The sequence below is a fragment of the Protopterus annectens genome, chromosome 5.part0 (genome assembly GCF_019279795.1).
Source record: "Protopterus annectens isolate FY-2018-M chromosome 5.part0, PAN1.0, whole genome shotgun sequence".
Lineage (NCBI taxonomy): Eukaryota > Metazoa > Chordata > Ceratodontiformes > Protopteridae > Protopterus > Protopterus annectens.
The window spans coordinates 368865733-368891141 of NC_056735.1; the positions used below are offsets into that span (position 1 = coordinate 368865733).

The following is a 25409-nucleotide window of genomic DNA, read 5'->3' on the forward strand; positions in this document are numbered from 1 at the left end:
GCCTAGTACCAACCTATGAAGGGTAAGATGCATTCTGGGTTGGTGTAGTGGAAACTTTTCAGTATAGAGGGAAATTTACAACAGACTAACCAATTCAATAAAAATTAAAAATTTAGAAATAAAGTGAAGTAAATAACACAGATCAACATTTGGAAGGTGGAATTCAAAATATTTTGAAAGAACTGTCCTTATTTGTTTACCAGCAGCCACCTAATGATCATGCAAGGTCAAGTTCAAATCAACTAGCAGTAAAGAATTGCTTTATGAGGGAGAAGGAGCCACACACTTTATATATGATTTATGAATGATGCTGAATGAGGGAGGAGGGGCTGCACACTTTATATATGATGCCTGAATGATGCTGAATGAGGGAAGAGGGGCCAAAATCTTTACATATGATGCAAGAATGATACTGAATGAGGGAGGAGGGACCACACACTTCAAATACGACGCATGAACAATGTTGAATGAGGGAGGAGGGGCCACATAATTTATATATGATGCATGAATGATGCTGAATAAGGTAGGATGGGGCCACACACTTTATATATGATGCATAAATGACAGGTTCAGTGGAGAGAGGACTCTGGCTATATTAACACCAAGTTCTTGGCTTAGCTCAAACAGTCGTATCTGAAGAAAGCAAGGCAAGTCCTACAATGAGATTTTGCTGTAAGAACATCTCAAAGTAACACCTGCCTGCTCTCACAATAAGATTTAAAATGTATGACTTTGCAGTAGTAAATCTAAAAGAAAGCAATACTTTTATCTCTCCTGACAGAGTAACAATGAATACATATCACAGGCTGTATCTCCTATATTTTTGATTTTGTTTTTTGTTGTACTTCTTACTCTGTCATAATTAAAAAATGATGCACCTCTAGGTGAGCCCACCCACACTCAACTAGTAATGAAATAAAACAGCATATTTAAAGCCAACAGACAAATCTTCATGTTTTGTATGCATACATTACAAACAAATTCACAAATATTCCAACAGTGATAAAAATCATCATAAAGTAATTTGGTTTTATTTTAGGTAATAAATTTTGAAACCCACTATCTTCCAGCGATTTTCTTCTGGAAGACCTACATTAGGAACAAAGACTTTAACATGTTTCTTAGATGCTGTAAAGATCAAACATTGCAGTGTAACTTGTGCTATCCATACAGTTGTGCTCCCTTTCAACAGATCGGACCTTGTGAGATTGGTCTCTTGTTTCTGGTATATTAACTTACAGTATTTACAGAACATTTTCCTGATTGTTTTAGTCTACATCAATAAAAAAAGACATCATAAAAAAGCATTAACAACTGATCAGATTTCTGAAACAGTATAGAAGATGAAATACTATGTAGGACTACTGCCCACATCAATGCTTATGGTTTCTGAACAAATAAAAGCTGACGGATATACAAATTTGGGAGTATCGTGGTTTCCTTTTCTTGTGAAACAATAATTTTATATGCATGCTGAAACAAAACAATAATTTTTTAGTCATGTAGCCTTTTAAGGATGACTGAAAAAGGATCTAAGCATACATTTTTTCCCTTGGGGTACACCTTATTGTGAGTTGGCACCATCTGTACTGCACCTCTAATTTTTACCATAATACAATGTCTGCAGCACATTCAAAATTCTGGCCGGGCACCACTTAACCTGCACATCACTACAGCCTGCTAGCAGGAACAAAATTATGTTACTCTGCCTTGCTTCAAGGATATAACCAGCCAGATGCTCTTTTTAGTGTAAACATCCAGATCATCTTTCAGCAAGTTTTCAGCAGCACCAAGGATCAGTCTTAGTGATTACTTCTCTAAGTCACTCAATGTCTAGTGAGCATTTAAAGAACATTGTTTTGTCTGCAAACAAAGAAGACCATTCATTTCATTTCTGTTCTTTGTTCAGTATATGGAGAAAATAATCAAACACTGTACAGCAACCTCGAAGCAGAAGCATGCTTCCTCCCAATACAAACCTAAAAAAAAAAAGAGAAACATATCCGGTATTTCAGCCAATACATTAATCTGTAAACCTAGGTTAGACAAGAAATTTAGATTAAAGAAGGGAAAGGGAACAGAATTTATTCTGCTTTGAACCCCAAACCCTAGCAGCTAACTATGGCAGTGTTTCCATGAAAAGAATGTAACCATTTTACATGGCTTTGCCAAGATAAAACTACCCAAGCAGCACATGTAACATGAAGGAGGAAGAAAGACAACAAACAATGTACAATCACATACCATAGTCACACCTATGCCAGTCTTTATAATCTTACGTTTTCTGATGTTTGTTCCATGTGCTTCGCCTCTGCCTACCTTTACAGGTTACTCCTTACATGTTGGAACTTTCTGATTTTTTTTTTTTTTTTTTTTTTTTGCAGTATCTGCAAAGTAAACATCTGCTGATTTCTAACTGGTGAGAACTCTCACTTAAGATAATATGACTTGGAAAAATCTGAAAATAATCAATGACTGATTAGCAATCTCTTAGAAAACAGTAGTGGCTCTAATTAAAACCTACACTGTTAGACCCTTTACATGGGAAATGGAAAAAAAAAGGCTGACAAAGCAGTAATGATGATGGATAAGTCAAAGAAATAACTCAAAGCATGTTGCTGTTGACCACATTAAAGAAAGTGTGTTAAATATACATATGAGGCTGTAGTGTTGGTTGTTATTCATTCGGCAGGAATTCACAGGGAAGGTGTAACTAATCTATTTGAGATGCCTACTGTGTGCATCAAAACACCCAAACCAGTGACTTCATTGCACGGTATTTACTTTCAAAATGTGTGCATTTTATAAACAATTACATAGATAATAAAAATCAGCATTTTTGATTAAACTTAATTAAAACATTAATACTCTCGGACAACACAGATCTGAAATGGTGAAACCAGTCTGTTATTTCTCCCTTGCAACCCTCCCCCCACGACAAATTAAAACTGAGACAAAATTACAAACACATTTTCACTACATGAGCAATAATAAAAAAATTAATTTTCTTTTTTATAAAGTTGCCCAAAATGCAAGGGATGTGCATAGGTTTACAACTTAGATTTAATATATATAGTTCCCTTGGGTACATTTTCCAACCAACGGAATGTACGTTGCTGTAGATTACAGTTTTGTTTGACACAGATACACCGACAGCATGAACGCTTGCGACTCTCCACATGCATTAAGACCCAATTCAAATCTCTAAAATGTTTACAGAATTCTTCAAAGAGACAGTATCTCATTGCTTAGGTGTTCCATGTTACACACATAAATTATTCAAAGCAGAAATCCTACAGGATATTTCTTACTGTACCAACTTGCTCCTTCTTTTCTGATTAAAAATAAGTATTTAAAATAAATAAAAGAAAGCAAGTTAATTCAATCCATAAAAAATGTAAAAATAATGTAGTGTTTAACCCCCTTATAATGTAAGGAATTTCATACCAAAATAGAATATAATAGAAAGCAGCATTTCACTGTGCAGTTTTTAAGGGGCTTTTAAAATCAAAAGTATTTTTTCTAAACTTTCCAAATAGCTTAATTAATGCACATATTCACAAGATATGTTTTGCATTTTTGTATGTTTTGTAATAAAACTCTGGTGAACTAATAAAAACGATACTGTCTCTTTAAATACATGTTATAAAATTTTCCTCCTATCTATCCGAACATGACAACATAATTATAAATGTATGTCGCACTACATCTAGGTAGTCCCTTGGGGCCCGAGAAACTTGTTCTTGTAAGGTCAGTCACAAAGGTTTTTGTTTTTAAAATGTTCCTGGTGATCCAAGGAATGCTGAAGTCCGTCAGGTTGTCTAGTAGGTACTTCTAATAGACCCAAGAAACAGGGACCCACTGCGGGATAGTGCACACCAACTCAATGGCTTCTTCCAGGTGCCGGATTGTTTCATCAATTTCATTGTTGATAATAGTTAGGTCAAAGTAGTGTGCATATGTTTTCTGTAGGATTTCCGACTCTTTCTGCAGGCGCTGAAGAGACTCATCCTATGTAGAAAGGAAGAAACAAAAAAGGCTGTAAGTGGCATACTTTCATAAGGCACACAGTATGATAAACTATAGCATTATACCATAAAAAGAAACAGAAAGTGTTAAAGAAACACATTTAAGTGTGTGTAGAGGAATGAAGCTTGCAGTTCATTGTGTGCATCCATTCTCCCACTTCTCTCCCTCTTTTCTATCACTGAAGCTTGTCAGCAGCATAGTGAGATAAGGCCCTCATGCTTTACCTTTACTGTATAGAGACTATTGTGTGATCAGTCTAAACAAAAGATGGCTAAGAAACAGCTGCGATATGTTCACCCTTAACATTATGGTAAATGCAGATTTTTACAATTAAAATATCTAATAAGTAAGGAACATGTCAGTATTTGCAGACTTGACTTCTGTGCAAGTTCTAGACTTTAAAATCCACTGTTCCAGCTTAATTAATACTCATACTCACAAGAAACATACAGCTCATATCTGCTACCACTTAAAAGTTCAGCATTCTTTTTAAGAAATGTATGTAGGTCAGTTGAAGGTCTAGCGCAAGTCTGTCATTAAGCATGCTGTTGTCCAAATAATTCAATGTTGTTAAGGTTCGTGACCTGTCAGAATGGACACAGTCTCACAACTAAGACATCCTAGAGACTCTATGAAATAAGACTTCTGCTTCATCAAATGTATCTCATTTCTCATAATATAACACATTTCCAGGCAATTCAATATGCGGCACTATAAAGAAGCCAGTTTACAGAAAATGGCTGTGTATTCATGAGACTTGCATGTAGCACATTCTATGCTTAACAGTCCAACAAGTCTGTACACAGATTTTTTCCAGTTCAAAAAATACCACCACTCAAAAACCCTTATTCTATACACAAGGCCTTCAGTTATCAGAATTAAGTTGTGCTGCTTTTGGACCATGTGATGCATACCTGTTTCAAGACCAACACCTGTCTTTCTACAACAGGAAATGTATAATGTGTCCTGGCAGTGTGAAACAGGCAAGCTAATGGAAAGCAGCCACCTCGGGAACATCAATCATTCAATGTCTACACCCAGATGGTATGAAGTTAAGGTTGTCTAGGTAGGCTGAGCTTTATGGGCTGATTACAGCAAAATCCCATACCACAGCAATTGATAAGAAAGATCTAGACAGATTTCCAGGACTGAAGTTCTAAACTAACTGTAAGAAGACAGCTGTAGCTGCGGCACATTAACTGTCTCTAAAATATGCCCAGAATTAGGTTATCCTATCCTTCACAGCAAACCACCTGTGAGCATTCATCCTTTTGTGACCCTTCGTGTCAGTTGTTATGCCAAACAACATGCAGGGTTTGCTGGAAGGGGCCTGTTTACAGACACCATGCCTGTCACGTCACGCCTGTACTGGGTGACACATCAGATGATGGGGTAGCTTCCAAGGGCAGAATACTAAAAGACAAATACAGACTCGGGCTGTGTTATGTGAAAAGGTTTCCATAACACTAGTGCCAGAGAGGGACACTATGAAAAGGTGCAACAGCACTATGTAAAGACCCTTGGAAGTAATTACAATCTCTTGCTGTACATTGATTTGTACTTGGAATCTTTACTTCTTCCACAAGGATTCCTTTGCACTTTGAAAAGTGCAAATTGGACATTTGTAAACATGACTGTAAGAATCTTTCTTCTCATTCAGGTTATTTTAATGGTACAGTTACGCTACTATTATTACATTAATGCTGCTCATTACATCATAATGAGCATCTACTTACTTTTTATGAACTTCTTTGCGTTACTGTTACTTTTGTATACTTCCTCATCTCTCTGTACTATGTTTACTCATTAGCACTAACTTAAGTATGAGTGAATGCATATTTTGCGATTATGTATATGTATATTTATCCTATTGTGTTTTTTATGTCTGTGGAGTTTTTCTCTCCAGGCTTCTGTTGAAAAGGGGGATCTTATCCAATCAAACTTTCCTGGTAAACAAAAGCAATAAATATGACAAACGAATGCATCTTTGCTATAACATGCTAATTATAAAATATTGTTTATCTCCAAATGAAGAGTACAGCACTTTAATAGGGAGGCAAAACCTAATATAACTCACTGAGTCTGTTAGCAGCACTGAAACAAACAGTGCGGGTACCAAAACTATTTCAAAATGCAGACACCATTTTCTTTGACTAAGTGTTATAACACAGGAAATATTAATTTCCCTTTTACAATGCATTCTCCATGAAAATAATTAAAAATACAGACTTTTAGCATTTTACTTTTCTTTTGTTCCATAATGTGCTCATCCTCTATGTTTGAAAACTACACAGTAGTTCACTTATACACACTCGGAAGGGCATAATATACATTTGGTCTATGCAATGCATATTTAATACAGTACACAGTGACTAACACTGTAGATTCATTTAAGGACCTGGATATATATCTAGATCCAGCTTTGAGTTTTTCTAATAATATTAACCAATTTGTTTATGATAGTTATAGAACTATAAGTTCTATAAAAAGATTTATAAAATTTAGGAAATCAGAAATGATAAAGTAATTGTTTGTTAATTACATTAGACTCAAACTTGAGTATGGAATAACAATATGGAAACCTTTTAAGAAAACAAGCATAAATAAACTGGAAAGAGTACAGTGGAAATATACCAAGGGCATCCATGGATGTGAAAATTTATGTCATCACGAAAGACTAAAATATTTGAACTTGTACAGTGTCTCTCACAGATATTTAAGAGGAAATCTTATTCACGTATGTAGGGCATATAGAGACAACTACCTCTGGAAATGTTTGGGGTTATCAAAAAGTAGTAGAGAATCATCAGACAGCCTATGTAGAAGATTCTATAGGAATGAGAAGTGTATTAATTGGTTTTCTGTGAGAACAACTGATGCATGGTACAGACTACCAAATTACATTAAAACAAGCACTAGTATAGATATTTTTAAGAACAGCCTAGACATTTATTATGGTAACAACTGTTTTTGGTACACTGGCAGGCTAGAAGGGCATTAATGCTCATACTTGAAATATTTGTATGGCTGTATATATGCATTGCTAAGCTGTCCCTGCTGACTTGTACCAGAGCAAAGGAAATGTACTGTACTGAAGTACAACTTATTCAATGGCATTAATGTTAAAAAGGTAAAAAATTTCCTTTTAAAATAATACCACTGCGCAATAAATTTATTTATTCGTATTTTTAATAAGGTAACTGGTGGGTCCATGGATCATTTTCAGTCACAACCCAAGCCAAATGGACACAAGCAATGTGCAATAATACAATGATATATTCAAAAATCAATGTATTTTACCATAAGTAACTTGGCAAGACTCATGATGGAAGACACAATAGATATAATGACAGTTACAACACATGAATATACACAAGATTACATAAAAAAGGACAAATAATCCTTGCAAACAATCTTTAGAAGTATAACATGGAACAGATTAAGTACTTCTCAGAATCAGCGCCATTTGTGTGAATAAACAAAGACCCTTTTTAACAAAGTTTACATTTGACTACAATCTGGGGATTATTGTTAAGTCACCCTGTGAGGATATTATTTGTGCTAGCAGGATGGCTGACGTTTTGTAAATAATTGTAAATTACCCTGTGTTACATATGCCAACATGGCCAGCTATAATTCTGTAAATAAGTTTATATCTATTGATTATCACTCTTATTTATGCAATATGTTTGAATGTCAAAGTGTTCTTCTGACTGACCAAATGTACATATTTTTTAAAGAGAATTCTGAATGCATGTTATGCCAGAGTCAGCTGACCTAGATGTGATGTCATTTTGTGTCAGAGCTGGAAGAATAGAATCTTCACTGCAGCTGTTTACTTTTCAAAATCTAATACGAGTGTGTAGAATTCTTATAGCAGCTTCCTGTTACTTAAAAAAAATCTGCTATAAAAACAGGTTCTGACTCAGTTGTTCAGTTTTGTTTCTCAGAGCTGTTCAAGCAGTAGTAGTCCAGTTGTTTCTAGAGTAGTCGTTCCAACTGCTGAAGACAGACAACAGCCTGGAGTGTGGACATAATTCTTCATCTTGCCTTGTAGAAGTAAAGGTATAATCTTGCCTTGCTGAATTATTTAGATTAGACAGGGACCGTTAATCTTCAGATAGTCAAGGATCTACAGCTAGTTAGAGGTTTTCTAAAATCAATGTGAGATTTATCGTACAGTATTATTTACATATTTTCTGTGTGTGAATCTCTGTTTATTGGAATCAGTTATTCAGTGTTTACATGTTTTAAATCCTTTTACTTATTAAATATTTTACTACTTCTTATTGTGGATGGTTATTTAGTGAATACTTTTAATAACTTGTGTGTGTTTATGCTTTTTTGTGATAACACTAGCACTACTCTAAAAAGCCTTACTGCTTGGGATACATGCTATCATTTGTTTCAATATCTATTTTACCCAATATAATTGGACAACCCTTTGAAGGGTATTGTGGAATTTGATTGGTGGCAGCTGTTACCCTGTAATTTGGGCAAAGAAATACAGCAGATAAATCTGTGTCAGTCTTTCCCAAGACTGTGTGTATGCGTGAATATCAGACATTTAAGAGTGAGTGTGTCACATACCTAGAACTGGGACAAAGTGTTCCACAGTGGTTGGTGTGGAGACTCACCTGGGGACCTGGGGTGAAGCTTATAGTCCAATCACAGGTTTTGGAACCTGTTCTCAGTGTACCCCTAAGGGAAATTGTGTAGTTCTATCCCTGCTTTTAGTGGCACTCCCTTACCAGAGACAGTGGTAAGTACTCTTTAGTTGCTGCCACGGGGTAAAGAAGGCTCATCCCATACTGGCACCAGCAGTGTGGGATTTTAATTGAGCTTTAGTAGCCTGTGGGTAGTTGTCACCAAATTGTGCACTCTCGACAGCTGCAAGTTAAACATACAGATTCTCATTGTCACAACAGTTTTATTCATTTTTAGTCAAGGACAGCAGGCAAAGATGTCAGCAGAGGGTTATACCAAGAAGACAAGGAACCAGTTGGCCATGGTGTGCAAAGCCAAAGGACTGGTGCATGCCAACCTGACTAAGGAAGGAATGATCTCAGCCTTAGTGGCAGCTGCACAGCAGACCAGTAGTCCGGAAGCTATCCTGTTTGGTGTTGGGGATATGCAGCCTTCCCAGACAAGGCAGTTCACCTTGTCCATAGAGGACTTAAAAATCCATCAGGAGTTAAAAAGACTTGAACTGCAGGCATAAGAAAGGGAGAAGCAGTGTCAGTATGAACTGCAACATTTGGAGGCTGAGAAGTGGGAGACGCAGAATCAGCATGAAAAGAAGCTTCTAACCCTTCGACAGGGGTATGGAGGTAATGGGGAAGGGAATGACCAAAACCCAGAAGCCATAAAGGTAAGTAACCTTTTTCCTCAGTACAGGGAGGTAAATTAATTTGAAAGTTTTATTTATATATTTATATAGTTTTTCAGTTTCATTTTCCAGAGTTGTTCTGCAGTAGTCCAGTTGTTTCCACAGTAGTTGTTCCAGTCACTGAGGACAGACAACAGCCTGGAGTGTGGGCATAATTCCTCATCTTGCCTTGCTGAGTTACTTAGATTAGATAGGGAGAGTTAATCTTCAGACAGTCAGGAATTTACAGCTAGTTAGTTACAGGTTTTCTAAAATCAATGTAAGGTCTGTCCTACAGTATTATTTTCATATTTTCTGTGTGTAAAACTCTGTTTATTATAATCCGCTATTCAGTGCTTACATGTTTTAAATCCTTTTATTTATTATTAAATATTTTACTACTATTTACTGTAGCTGGTTATTTAGTAAATACTTTTAATAACTTGAAACTGTTTATGCTTTTTGTAATAACACTATGGCCACTCCAAAAACCCTTACTGCTTGGGATACATGCTACCATTTATTTCAATATCTATTTTACCCAATATACTTGGCCACCCCTTTTGTAGGGTATTGTGGTATTTGACTGGTGGCAGCCATTACCTTGTAATTTGGGCAAAGAAACACAGTAGGTAAATCTGTGTCATTATTTCCCAAGAGTGTGTGTATACGTGAATATCAAACATTTAAGAGAGAGAGTGTCAGACATCTAGAACTGGGACACAGTGTTCTGCAGTGGCTAGTGTGGAGACTCATTTGGGGACCTGGAGTGAAGGATATCATCCAGTCCCAGGTTTTGGAACCTGTTCTCAGTGTACTCAAAGGAAATTGTGTATTTCTATCCCTGCTTTTAGTGACACACTATTACCAAAGACAGTGGCAAAGATTGAGACTCCTTAGTTGCTGCCCCAGGGTAAAGAGGGCCCTTCACACACCCGATGACACCCAAATCCTACAGAATGAGCTCACCCTCATAAACTCTTGATGTACTGAAAATGGGTTCAAATTAAATGCTAAAAATTGTATTATCATAGCTTTTGGCAGACAATCACTCCTCTCATCATATTGTCTAGAAAATACATCTCTACAAAATGAAAATGAAATTAGGGATTTAGGTACTTGGGTTTAATTCTCCCTCTTTTTTGACCATTATGTTGCAACGGTTGTCAGGAAACCCTTTTATTTATTTCAGCTAATTTCCAATGGAATATCATCAAGGTCTAAAGAGGTAATCAATCCCTTTTACTTAACATTGATCAGGACAATTTTGAGTACAATGCTTCCTGTGAGATATATCTCACTAAACATCTCAAACAATTAGAAAGAACCAGAAGGCTCCTAAACAAACAACAACAAAAAGAAAATCACACATCTAAAGTCCCTGAGCTACCAAGTGTGTCTGGAAGCTCCATCCCTTTCTTCGGTGTGTTATGGACTTTTGAGAAAAGACCTCTGTCTTCCTCATTGTGCTGTTAGAGACCCAAATGCCCTGGACCTCCTGTTCCTCTGCAAGTATAATATCTCATTCAGTACTACAACCAGGGACCAAAATCTTCACCAACAGATTAATAAAACACTATGGAAGGATAATTTTATAACCCATCAACTCCCAATGCTATGGAATAAATGTCTCCTGTGTGTTAAGCAGAGCAATTCATTATCTTCCTTCAAACAAACTAGATTACTGGATGGGTATCCATGAGGGGTCTATGTTCACACATTGAAGAAAAGCTCTTCAATGAATGGCTATTCCACGAACAGTACTCTGCGAACATCAGTTTCATCGAAGAGTGAAATCATCGTAAAAAAAAAAAAATCATCAAAAGGTAATATCTGGCCAACAACAAGGAAGTACCGCACTGTATAAGGTAAACTAAACAAAATCTTTAAAAATGTGCCCTTTTTCCACTGTAGTGTGATCTCGGAGTTGGTATATATAGTTGGGGTGGGTGGGTTACTTCCTTGTTATTGGCCAACTATTGTCTTTCGATGTTATTTTTTTAAGGTTATTTCAATCTTCCATGAAAGAGATGTTCAGGGATTACTGTTCATTAAACAGCCGTTCAATTAAGTTTTCCTTCGATGTATGAACATAGGCCCATCCACAAATTTACTCCAGGATCCTGTATGGCTGTGTGGAGGAATGGAGGTACAGTGTGAAGTAGGTACTGGTAAGGCAAGCATTGTTATGAGACTCAGTGGCCTTGGAATATCTATGAATGTACAAAGAGGGAAGCAGATTCTTTCACTAGATAAATAAGGCAGCATAAATAAATGAAGGTGGAAGAGAATATAACATCAATACACCAAGGCAGTGTCATAGGAAATTTGTACTGTTACCCTCTGGAAGTGAAGTTTGAAGTTTGGTCATTCAGGCTGCACGACTATAAACTAATGATGCTCCCCATCACCACCATGATACCTGCCATGATGTTCTGCAAAAGTTGTTGTTGTGTCTTTCGGCTTTTCCCGGTTAGGGGTCGCCACAGCTTAACTCCGGTCAGCTAATGATTGGCAGTAGATTTTTACTTGCTGAGTTGCTGGCCCTGACGCACAACCTTCAACGAAGGTACGCCCATTCACGCATGTCTCCACACAGAAGACGCTCTAGCTGAGAATTGAACGGGACAACGTCTTACTGTGAGGCGACAACGCTACCGCAGCACCACATGGTATTATGACTCTCTTAATGATGCCATATGACTCATTGTTTGGTGCTTCTTTAGCAGTATAATATATATGAATACCTACCTATGTGAAAGAAGTACAAAACAACTGTCCAAATGAGGAATTATGGGAACTGCTTCAAACCCTTCTGATTCTGCCACTACTATTAATTCTGCTGTAAGTTTGGAGAATGCACATCATAAATAATAATAATAATAAAAAAAAAAACTAACAATGAAACTACAATGAGACACATGTGCATCATGTCTCCCACATTCCACTCCCCAACTCAATAAAAATTCCCAATATCACTCACTGGATGTGTGCATGGAGCTCTTCAACATAAAGAGGCGTAAAGTATACTTCTACACTTTGGCTTACAAAACACATCACAATATGTGGCCACTCAGTTAAAAAAAGGACGCATACTACATGACCACTCTGTACCAGAAACAAACTACTTCCATACAATTTTAGGTAGAAAATTAAACATCTTTTTATTTGCAAACAGTGTAACAGCAATAAATCTCATTTAACTGGTATATCACATTTTACTCACATTGGGATGAGGGAATTTTTCAAGGGTTGAGTAAAATATAGCTTAGTTTTACTGCTTTAGTAAATCACTCCCCGACCAGTGATACAGTTCCAGTGACACTTTTTTTTCTTTTTTCAAGAAGGAAACTTGATGGCTCCAAAAACATAAAAAACAAATTCCTGCCAAAAGCAGTCCACTTTGGTACTGAACATGCAGAAAGAACTTATCAGTTGTGTAAAGACTACCGCAAGACATATGGAGAAGGGAGTCAAGCTAGTGAGCTAATTCCCAGTGGGGACTGCACTTGTAGAATTTCATATTTGCACTAATTAATGAGCAGAGGGGCAGGGAAAGTATTATCCACCTCTGGACAGAACACTTGCCTAAAACCACATGCAGCAAGGGCTACTTCTTAAAGAGAGTTACTGGCTTAGTGCATCGGCCAGTATGGTCACATTCCCAAGGGTTTTCATGGAATATTAGACAAATAAGGTTGAATTATCCACATAAATCTGCAGACGATGTGGGCTTAGTGTCAATCAAATGCCGCTGCTGGGATAATTTAAATCATAAGCACTCTAACATACTAGAACAGTAGAGATTTAATACACACATTTTGGAGGTACTGTAAGGCTACAGTCATCCAGGAAGTAAATTCAGTTGTACAAAACTTATTCAGCAGTCTGTAAATCTAGCAAAGGAATTACTCAGCAGAGAGAGAAGAGAAGACAAGCACAAAAACAAAACAGAAAGACAGGAATAAGAATCTGTTAAACAAAATAGAGTACAATGTTCAAAATGTTGCACTTCATGTAAATGCAATATGATTTTGGTAATGGAAAAGAGATCTCTGAAATTAGGTTTTCTTCCAGTAGCTGACGTGTGTCTATACCTCATTATATACACACCCATTTTTTCTTGCCTTGCCTATTTACTTCAAGAAAGAAAATGCTGCAAGCCAGGATACTCTCACTTTCACTTCTGTGGGTTAGTAGTTTAAGCAGTTTCCTCTATTAGGGTATCAGCCATGTGACCTAATTTCAAATATTCTTGACAAAAATACTTTTCTTCTGTTATCGTCTTCCTTCACTTCATCTTGTTGCCTCAGATGCTCAAACAGCTGCTCTTTTATTCAGCGAGTAAATCTCCAAAGAGCAGGATATTTTTCCAGTATATTTACTGACTCTGTTCTCTTCTCTCCCCACTCTTCTACTCTAGAGCAAGTTTTCATGTTTCATGGTATATTAGTTTCAATTCATCTGCCCCTGCGCATGATACACCCCACACTCCACACCTTCCATTACCCCATAATCAAACACCAAATTAAAACTGATGTTTAAGTAGTAAATTTATGTTTCCTATCTTGCCGGGGTGCTGTTCAGACTTTGATGTGCATGTACATTCTTTGTTACTGCCATAATCAGCCAAGATAAGCTGATCATCATCTGCAATCAAATTATCTGTAAAACTTTGCACTGTCTAGCCTATGCCATTGGCAGAGATGGATAAATCCCTGACTGCAGCCCATGTGACCTGAGTTCAACTACCGTCTCAGGTGCTTAATGAGTATGGCATGGATATACCCACCGTGGGGGGAATGGTGGCTCTCAACTGTTTCATACAGCTGCAGTGATATTCCTGAAGGACAGCAGAGGCTCATTATGGAGTAGAGGAGTTAAGACTGGGATGGCATGGGTGTGGCAACCCTAGTAAGGGTAGCCTCTGTCGGTGCAGTTACGGAACATGAATGTGCACATTATTGGGGGTGTAGATACCCACTGCAGTGATGCAAGTGCTGGTGTCATCACCAGAGTGAAGCTCAGAAAAATGAAAATGCTCTCATTGTCAGGATGCCTACAACAGCACAAAGCACCCTAATGGTTGCCAGGATGATGGCCTCTTGGAGCCTGGATAATCAGCAGACATAGGGGCAAAAATAATTCAATAAAATAATTACATTTTTTTACATTCAACCCATCTGCCACCTATATGCCCATAACAATAGTAGCAGCAAATCTCTTTGGATACTGCTACCACAAAAGCCTTGACAACAACTCCAGTCTTTATACTGTCAGCACAGATGCTGACCATGACCTTTAAATCCAGCATTCACCTCACATAAACTTAAAAAGACTGTTCTTAGTACAACCACTGAACCATGTGACACTCCACTGTTCACTGACCCTATCCTGACAATTCATTTTTAACAGTGACACCTAGTCTTCTGATCATTAATTTCCAGTTGCTGCTTTTTTGGGTCTCACAAAGTAAATGTTCCTATCAAACTCCTGTGATACACAAGATCATTGGCTTTGCCAAACATCAGATTCTTCACAACATTTCACTGCTCCATACAGAAGTAAGTTGCAGCTTAGCACATGCTTTCTTCCATTCCACACACAAAAATATGACTAAACCAGTCAAAAGTTACTTTTCTGCTTACTGTGTCATTCCACCTTCTCTTATAAAATGTCAACCATTACCAAAGCTCTCACCTCAGAACTGACCCAGTCACAGTACTACAGTGCTTAATCAATCTAGATTGGCAAAAATACCTATCTATCTAAAGCCATACTTCAGATGAAGGTCAAGGAATTAATATTCAGGAACTCCACTAGCCTTTCATCTATCAAACAAACCTTTATTTGACATTTCTTGGAAAAGAAGATTTGTTAACAATGTAGTTAACTGGCTACTTTCTAAAATAAGTCTGATGCAAGGGAAACACTGTCACCCATCTGCAATCATGCAGTGCCACTCTAGTCATCAATGAAAGGCTATAACATTTTGCGAGTGACTGACAGAACACCATGACCACCTTGTCTTATACCCTGGGAGGATGGTTTAGCTACACCTTACATCTTTATTCACTCTAAGGTCTCTCAAGTTCTTTTTCTTCTTTTTCACTAGTTACTCTTCTAGCTATCCATTTATTCCATCCACTTGTATGTTATCTCTCAGGACAACACTCTGCCTTACTGCTCCTGTATAAACCCAAGGTAAGAGAAAAAAAATCAATAATTCTGCATTATCTGCAGCATTTCTAAACTTTCTAGAACTTACCAAACTTACTATGCTAGCAAACTACTGTCAGTTAAACCTGCTTAGTACAAAATCAGTGCTCTTATCATGGCCCCTGGTGCAGAGGGATGAAGCCATGACTATAGCCCTGATCGCTAGTGTTCATTTAGCAGCACGGCAGTCCAAAGGACCACACAGAGGCAGATGAGCTTCCTGCATCCGATGCTAATTCACAAGGCACTGGTGACATCTAACAGTGGATAAGTGCACCATCTGCCTATACTGGCCATGCTGGTTTGTGCTACGTTGGGCAAGGATTTCCCTGCTAAGTCAGGGAATACAGGTACCATGTGGGAGGACAAACACTTAGTGGATAAGGCTGCTCCAAGAAACCAACTTGCTGATTCGCTCCTTATCATCTCCTCCTCTTACCACCCAGGGAATGTTGAGCCAATAGGGCTTCCTGGGCAGGAATTAGTGCATTCAAGCCATTGACTTCTATGTAGAACTGGATCAGGCATTGCTTTATGGATTATGCAATGGTCACAGCTACATAACCTACAGGAAACAGAACACCATGGCAGTTCCTGAAGCTTTTACGAATAGTACAAGATTTCCAAATCTGTGATTTTTCTGCTACGGAAATATTGTATCTTTTCACTTTCTTTCATGTGGCCTATAAAATGTAGCACTATATTTAATAATAGGTTGGATCTGTGAGGTATGAAGCGATACAATGATCTTAATGGTGAGACCACACACATCCTTTAGAATATGCTACAGGATATGCTTCCTTGACTTTGATAGCAACACACATTTAAACCTTTGTTTATATCCCTAGACATTTAAAAATGATGCCATTTTTTGTGAGTTGTCATTTACTCTGTATCTATAATTTATATCTATTTTATAAAATTCCCATGATACTATAAAAATGAAGTTGTTACTACTGTAGTGGGTATTTATTTTTTGTAGACTGTCTTGAGAACTTCAGCATCTTTTAATGAAGTAATTATGCCAACCAGTTTGCCACCATGTGGATATCTTCAGCCCAAGTCTACCTTTTACATCCGAAAAAAACATCCTGAAAAAGTGGCTCCAGTACAAAGCCCAGTGGGGAACCACTGGTAACCTCTGTTTGAAGAACAAAGTAACCCCATTACCATGACCTGTGTCTTTGTGATTAACCAGAGTTTTACTCATTGAATTATGCATGAGTATAAATGTAATGCTACTAATTTGGCAATTATTTCCTTATGTGAAGTAATGCTAAATATTTTGGAAAGGATGAGATAAGCAGCATGCACTATGAGTCCTTTATCAAGTGTTGTTGCAACTGTTTCCTCTTCAAAGACAAGCCATGAGATTCAAAAGGCAAGATCACCCCTTAACAAACCATTATTGTCCCATAACTAGAGGAGGTAGGCACTCCATCTCATTCTGTATAAGAATACAGGTCAGGTTGACGGATCTAAAATTGCTTTAGTGTGATGCACCCCGCCCCATTTGTGAACTGGTACCACCTCTGCTTCTCACCATAGGGCAGGGACATGTTTATAATTTTACTGATGGCAGCAGTTATAACATATTTTGTTACATGCAGGAAGCCTCCTTTGTCTGTATAGCACTCTGACATATCTTTGCTTTCTGGAAAGTATGTGCAAGATATTTCTGTATGGGTATCTCCCCCATCTCTTGTGGCTGAGTGACCATTTCACTGATAATTAACAACATGTTATATTCAGAATCCTTCCCCATCATTTTTTTTGATGTAATTAAATAATACATTCTTATGTAATTAAATAAGACATTATTATTTCTTCCAACATCTGAGATCAAGCTGAGTTCCTATTCACATAGTTTATGTACTTAGACATTATAATAACGGAGATAATGTTTGAAAGCCAAGTAGTACCTCATTTTTCTGTTGTATATTCTATTAATTTTGTGACTTGAAAATTTTTTGTTGTTGTTTTTGTGGAATTTACCAGTATACTTCAGTCTTGCCAGTAAGTAGTACTGAGATAAGTAATTAGCACATAATTCATTTTAGTATCTTAAGCAGACTTCTGGGACACAGAAAGACAGCATCACACCCAGTCACATTCCATACGTATGTCAATAACTGCATCTTAGTTTCCACTGTTAAGTCTAGGAAGGATTACGTATTCATGAATGAGCTTGATTTGACTCCGTGATAAAGATAACTGCAAACTGATCTGAGTTACTAAAGAGGGTATAACCATGGGTGGGGAGCAAAATGATCCCAGACTTGTTATTGGGACACCTAAGACACTGACATTGGTTTGTTCCAAGCTGCTCTGACTGAAAGAACCAGTTAACAGCTGGATTATTTAACCATGAGTAGGTTACTCAGTTAGTGCTTGGGCAGTTAACATTCTCCCATTAGGAATGCATTTTCATTACTTTTTAAATTCTGGACGTTTTTAAAGAAGCCATAACTGTAGAGGATGCAGACAGTGTAAAATAGTTACCTTCCATGTTCACAAATCAGTAATAGTTTCCATAATAAAATAAAATTCAATACACTGATGCTCATAAAAATGGCAAACTTATCTACAAGCGTAGACTACTACTGCTGTAGTTAGCTTGTGTGTGTACATGTAGAAAAGATGCATTACTTTATGCACATCATCAAAAATGATGTGAAAGTAAATTAGAATAAAGTGAAACATTGAAAGGAAGGAGACAAAAGAAAGTGCTAAATGAAAGTAAAATAGTGAAGAATGAATGTGGGGATGGGAGTGAAACAGGCTCCCTAAAACCTTTATATTTTACTTAAAAAGACAGCAACCTCTTCAAAAAACAACCAAGTGCAAAATCATATGCCACCTATCAGACATCAAGAAAGGATCACAAGTTTTGTTCCAAAATGAAAATATTTATTCTACTTGTTATATACAGTGGATATAAAAAGTGTACACATCCCTGTTAAAATGCCAGGTTTTTGTGATATAAAAAAGTGAGACCACAATAAATCATTTCAAAACTTTTCCCACCTTTAATGTGACCTATAACCTGTACAATTCAATTGAAAAACAAACAAATCTGTTAGGGGAAAAAATATAAAAATAAAAACGCATACAATAAGCTGGTTGCATAAGTGTGCACACCCTTAAACTAATACTTTGTTGAAGCACCTTTTGATTTAATTACAGCATTCAGTCTTCTGAGTACACATCTGCCATCAATTAAAGAGACTCATTAACCCCCAAAAAAGTTCAGCTGTCCTAGTAGGATTTTCCTGACATTTACTCAGTTGCCTGCTACAGCAAAAGCCATGGTTCGCAGAGAGCTTACAAAGCATCAAATGGAGCTCATTGTTGAAAGGTATCAGTCAGGAGAAGGGTACAAAAAAATTCCACAGCATTGGATATACCATGGAACACAGTGAAGACAGTCATCAAAAAGTGGAGAAAATATGGGACAACAGTGTGATGTTGCAAAGAACTGGATGTCCTTCCAAAATTGATGAAAAGACAAGAAGAAAACTGGTCAGGGAGGCTGCCAAGAGACCTACAGCAACATTAAAGGAGCTGCAGGAATTTCTGGCAAGTACTGGTTGTGTACTACATGTGACAACAATCTCTCATATTTTCAATATGTCTGGACTATGGGGTAGGGCTGCAAGACGGAAGACTTTTCTTACAAAGAAAAACACCCAAGCCCAGCTACAATTTGCAAAACAATACATCAAAGTCTCCCAAAAGCATGCGAGAAAATGTGTTATGGTCTGAAGAGACCAAGGTTGAACTTTTTGGCCACAATTCCAAAAGGTACGTTTGGCGCAAAAACAATACTTCGCATCACCAAAAGAACACCATCCCCATGGTGAAGCATGTTGATGGCAGTATCATGCTTTGGGGTAGCTTTTCTTCAGCTGGCACTGGGGCTTTAGTCAAGGTGGAGGGAATTATGAACAGTTTCAAATACCAGTCACTTTTGGCCCAAAACCTTCAGGTGTCTGCTACAAAGCTGAAGATGAAGAGGAATCTCACCTTTCAACATGACAATGACCCCAAGCATACATCCAAATCGACAAAATAACGGCTTCAACAGAAGAAAATTAATGTTTTGGAATGGCCCAGCCACAGCCCAGAAATAAATGAAAGAAAAGTCTGGAATAGAAACCTTGTCCCTTTTCCCCTTCTGGTACTAGTTGAATAGTCCCCATGTTTAGGAGGGAAAGTACTTGTTTCTGAGCCTCTGCCCACTGATTTGGGGGCAGGTCTGGCCATCCGCTTGGAGTTGGCAATGTGTGGAAATGAAACCGTTATCCCTGGGACACTATTTAAAACCCATTTGTCCTGGGTTATAAGTTGCCAGTTTTTTGCATGAAGTGCCAGTTTTCCCCCCAAAGGGGTGGCTAAAAGATAAGTGCTTGGTAATTCTAAAGGAAAGTCATTGAGACTGTTTGCCATAGGCAGGTGTCTTGTTGCTTCCAGATTTGGAAGCGGCAGCACCCCATTGCTTAGTTCTGAAAGTCCCTTGGGACTGAAACTTGGTGCTTTTGGCATGTCTGGGTCTGGCTTGAGTTGCTCTGGAAGGAACTGAAAAGGACCAGTTCTTAGTAGGCCAGTGCCTACTAAATCTTGGAGATTGTACTTGTAAGAAATCTTTCACAGTCTGTATAGATTTAGCCTCATCTTCCATCTTTTTTAGAACTTCTTCAGCCTTACTGCCAAACAGACGGTCCTGCTGCATCCAATAAGTTTGCTTTAATATGATCAGGCAGAGATTGCTCCTTAAGCCAAGCATGCCTTCTAAGCACAGACCCAGTAACAGCAGCCCTGCAAGAGGCCTCCAAAGAATCAAAACCACATTGCAAAGTATGTTTCCCAACTTGTTCAGCTGAATGCAATATATCCTGTAAATCTTTATTTTCCACACAGTCAGAAATCAACATAATTTTCTGTTTAAGCAGTCCAATGATATGCTGCTGATATTTTAGCATATGGAATTGACAGTTTAATGCCCTGATTGCCAAGGTTGCAGAAGTATAAACCTTCTTACCCCATCTATCCAGCGCCCTGGAATCTCTATCAGAAGGGGTAGGATTTTTAGCAGTAGAAGCCTTAATGCCCTTGGGGCCTTGAGAAATGGTTTCAGGATCCGCAACAGGATTTTTGAAAAGGAATTTGTGGGAGTCAGGAACCCTGAAGTACCTGTCTGGCTTACAAGGAGCCAGAGACAAAGAATCAGGAGCCATACTAGATTCTGAAAACACATCATCAACAATGTCTAGTACAGGAGGTATAGCCAAGGGCCTATGCTGAGGAAGAAGTAGTAAATCCCTAAGCCTCTTTTTGGATTCAGAGAAATCCTGACTTTCCCAGTGGAAATGTTCCCTTAAGGTAAGTAAAGTTTTCCCAAAAGTAACATCCTCGGGGAGAAGCAGAAGGAATGGAATCCTCTGCATCAGAGTCCGCATAAATAGGTATAGACAAATCCTGTTCATTAGAAGAGTCAGAAGAAATAGAATCCTGTTCAGAAAATTCATAGTCAGGTTCAGCCCTAGGCCTCTTTGAAGGTGGGGATTGGCTACCCCTGACTAGAGTAATTAAATCTTCAGCCATTTTGATCATTTGTTTTTTAGGCATAGGGGCCTGTACATGTGTCCTAGGCATCGTTTTTTTAGACATAGATCGAGATTTTGGCCTTAATACTGAAGATGGCATCGGTTTAATATACAAATCTTTAGACCTGAATACACCCTCAGAAGCCGGTGCCTGCACAGCGGCTCCGGACCCATCCAAGGTAGAGACATCCGCGGGTTCCATAACTGAAGCATCTCGTGGCATACTGGACTCTGAATAGGTCTCAGTAGAGGCCTGCGAATCGGAAGTAGCGGGTGTCAGGGGCTGCGAAAGCGCCTCACTGAGTACCAGCGAACTGGCGACTGGCTTAGAAGCGTCATCGGCAGTTTTGGACCTCAACGGCCTGTCTGTCTTTTTCATTGCATTTTTCCAGTATTCCAGTAGCCGGATGGCTAACCAAAGTCATTTCTGGATAATTAAATCGAGAACCAAGATATTTTGAAGCAAAAATATACCAACGACGGATAGTGCGCTGATTAAATAAAGCACAAAACCGACAGCAAGGTACATCGTGGTCAGGGCCTAGGCAAGGAATACAGTACAAATGAAAATCCTAATGAGGTATTTGCTTCCCACAAGTAATGCAATTATTAACTTTTACTGACGTCGGTAAGGAGCAAGAAAAAGCTTCCCCAACGGGGTATTTAGCTTTTAGTTGAAGACTTCGGTTCTGAAACTCGAAAACGAAAATTTCAGGAGTCGGCCGACCGGCATTTGCAAACTGCTTCTGCTTTGGGCACCGCGTGGCAAGAAAGACTGATGTAATGGCGACGGCTGCATGTTTTATACCCCTGACGACCTGACGTCATGGAAGAAGGGACAGCAACCGACGCAGGACCCAAGACTTTGTTAATCAGGCCAACTGAGGGCAACCTGCCAGCAGATTACCCAAATGTAATGACTGCAACAGTGAAACACTATGAACATCTGTACGATGTTCTTTGTGTTTCACTGTTGCAGTCATCACACTTGGGTTGATTCCCAAAGCTGAAGAAGGGGTTGAGGCAGTCAAGACGAGTTTGGGCTGGCTAGTATGCCCTGCAGGACTGCTGTTGCAAAACCCACCCTGGATTTGGTAAAGATAGGCAGGTGGTAATGCTTGGTGAATGTGTGTACAGAATTCCAGGTAGCAGCTTCCTGAATGTCTCTGGTAGGGACTCCCCTGAGGAATGCTGTAGAGGTAGAGGTTGGCCTAGTGGAATGTGTTCTGACTCCCTGAGGGGTTGGTTTCCCATGGTGTTTGTAGCAGAAATGGATACAGTGTGATATCCATTTGGAGACTGTCTGTTTTGAAATGGCCTTGCCCTCTGGCCCCGGTGCAAAACTGAGTAGTAACTGGTCAGATTTCCTGAAGGGCTTAGTCCTATCCAGGTAGAATCTGAGCTGTCTGTGCATGTCCAAGGAATGCAGGATCCTTTCCCCTTTATTTTGAGGATTAGGGAAGAAGGTTGGCAAATGGATAGATTGGTTGAGAGCCAAACTGGAAACAACTTTAGGCATAAAGGAAGGATTAGTCCTGAGGGAGAGCCTGTCAGCATGAAAAATAATGAAGGGTTCCACAGCCATAACTGCTTGTAGCTCAGACACTCTTCTAGCTGAAGTGATGGCCAGAACAAGGCTGTTTTCCAAGAGAGGAATTTTAACTCTGCTGACGCTGCAGGCTCAAAGGGGGGGGGGGGTAGCATGAGCTTTTCTAGTATAAAGCTAAGGTCCCACGCAGGTGTGGGTTCTCTCTTTGGTGACCTTAAGTTACTTGCCCCTCTCAGGAACTGTTTGATGAGAGGGTGAGAGAAGAGAGGTGACTCAGTGTTGTAATGAGCCGAGATGGCAGAGGCATGGATCTTAATGGAGGAGAAGGAAAGGCCTTTGTGGAGGAGATCTGCTAGGTAATTAGGATCAGAAGTAGGGAGGACAGTGCTGTGTCCTCTCCTTTAGATTTAATCCAGGAGCAATACCTTTTCCACTTATCAGCATAGGATTTCCTTGTTCATAGGTAGGTACTAGGCTATCGGCCCTAGATACAAGCCTAGCCAAAAAATGTACCCTGGCTTTTGCCACCCAAGAAAATTATTTTCCTGTACCCCTGTTGAGCAGAGCCACAGAAGTGATCTCTGGGGTGAATTTACCATTTCCCATCCAATCATCAAGATTTTTCTTGAAGAGTGCTAATGAGGAGCTCTGTTTGACATAGATAGGTAGTCTGTTCCAGAGTATGGGAAGTCTCTGGGACAGGAATCTATCCCTCCAGCATGTTCTGTTTATTGTGGTGACAAGGTTAAGGTCCCTAGAGCGTGTAGCTCGGAGGGATTGGGATTTCTTTAAGTGGAGCATGTCCAACAGCTCTGGGTTTGACATAGCTTTGTATGTTAGGCAGAGATCACCCCTGAGTAGGCGATATGCGATGGAGTAAAGCTGTAGTTTTTTGAGACGGTCTGCATAGGGCATCTGTTTGAGGCCAGTAATCCTCTTTGTGAGGTATTTCTGTGGTCTTTACAGTTGTTGTAGATATCTTGTGAGGTACATACCAAAAGGGGCATTGTACTCTATAATGGGTCTAATGAGTGATGAATAGAGGGGAACAATGACATCTTTTTTTCTGGATGAGAATCCTTTAGTGATGAGATGAGCCACGTAGAAGGATTTTCTGACCACTGTGGCAATGTGATTATCAAAGGAGAGACTACTGTCCACCTGTGTCCCAAGGTCTCATCACATTTTTGGCATTAAGTAGACTACAAGCTATGTGGTAGTTCATGGGTACATAGTTTTTAACCAAAGGGAATGACAATACACTTTTTGGCATTGAGCTTCAGGCCATGGCTTTGACATCAGGTATCTGTCTCAGTGAGGCCCTTTTGTAGTTTGTCCACATCGTTAGGAGTTTCGATTATGACTCCTAGTTTGCAGTCATCTGCAAACTGCAAACTTTGTTAGCCAAAGACCTTCTGTATTAGCCTGCACTTCAGCGAAGTAGATACCAAACAGGGGAGGACCCACGACTGAACCCTGTGGTACTCCATTTATCACTGGTCTGATGTCGGATTTGGAATCCGTTACTTTCACAGTGTGGGTTCTGTCCATGAGCCAGTTGGCAACCCATCTTGTGACATAGGGATTTATACCTAGTTTAGTGAGCTTATCTATAATTCCAGAGTGGGGGGGGTGGTGTTGAAAGCCTTGGTGAGATCTAGATAAGCTGTGTGAACCATTTTACCCTCATCTATGGCTTTGGTGACTGCTTCAAAGAAGTCAATCAGGTTTAGCAGACATGATCTGCCTTTTACAAATCCAAACTGAGTAGGTCCAGAGTTTGGAGATTACCAATGTCTTTGTTTATGAGTTCCACAATGATAAGTTCCATGGCCTTGCAGACCAGGCTCGTCAGGCTAATGGGGCGGTAGTTCCCAGGGTCTGTCATGGCTCCCCCTTTGTGGAGTGGGATAACTGTCACGGTGCACCATTCAGTGGGTACAAAGCCTGAGGTGAGGCTATTATTGAACATGGTGCTTAGGTAGAGTGCCAGTTCATTCTATAGTTCGTGTAGAACGCAGCCTGGGATATTGTCAGGTCCCATGGATGCTGTGTTCTTGGCTTTGGAGAGTGTGTTTTTTACCTGTGCAGCCGTGATTATAGGAACTTTGCATTCTTCCGGTATAGAGATGGGCCATCTAGGGGGTGAGAGGGGGGTAAAGTTAGCACTGAACATATCTGCTAGGATGTTGGCAATATCAGTTGGTTCTGTATATTTATTGCCATTATGCTGTAACTCAGAGCACATCTGAGTGTTCCCATTTAGATTCTTGACATAGCTATAGAATGCTTTGTGGTTGTCTTTAGAGTCAGTGGCAATTTTGTTTTCGTAACTAGCTTTGGAGGATTTTATGAGGGATCTCAGCTTCTTACTGAGGTTGACCAGGGAGTTCCTCCAGTCATGGGATTTTACTCTTTTCTGCAACAGTTTCTTTCTTCTGTTCTAGAGTTTGTTTATGGCAGGAGTCCACCAGATTGGCTTCCTTTTTTTGGAGGATAACATCTTGGTTCTATTAGGGATAGCATGATCCATGCACTCGTGTAAGTGCTTATAATGTGCATTTGTGTAGGATTCGGCAGTCATACCTCTATTGTCCGTCTGCATGGGTGTCATGAAGTTTGCCACTTCTGTCTTAAG

The 25409-nt window shown here is 39.0% G+C and overlaps 1 protein-coding gene across 7 annotated transcripts in view; it reads right to left on the reverse strand.

Moving 5' to 3' along the window:
- Positions 1 to 1015: 1015 nt before the first annotated feature.
- Positions 1016 to 25409, reverse strand: part of CASK (calcium/calmodulin dependent serine protein kinase) — a 4132188-nt gene continuing 4107794 nt past the window's right edge. For all 7 annotated transcript variants that reach the window (XM_044072334.1, XM_044072332.1, XM_044072333.1 and 4 more), the window contains one exon: positions 1016 to 4011. In XM_044072334.1, coding sequence (XP_043928269.1) covers positions 3835 to 4011 — 177 coding nt within the window. In that variant the 3' untranslated portion in view covers positions 1016 to 3834. The remainder of the gene's footprint in view (positions 4012 to 25409) is intronic.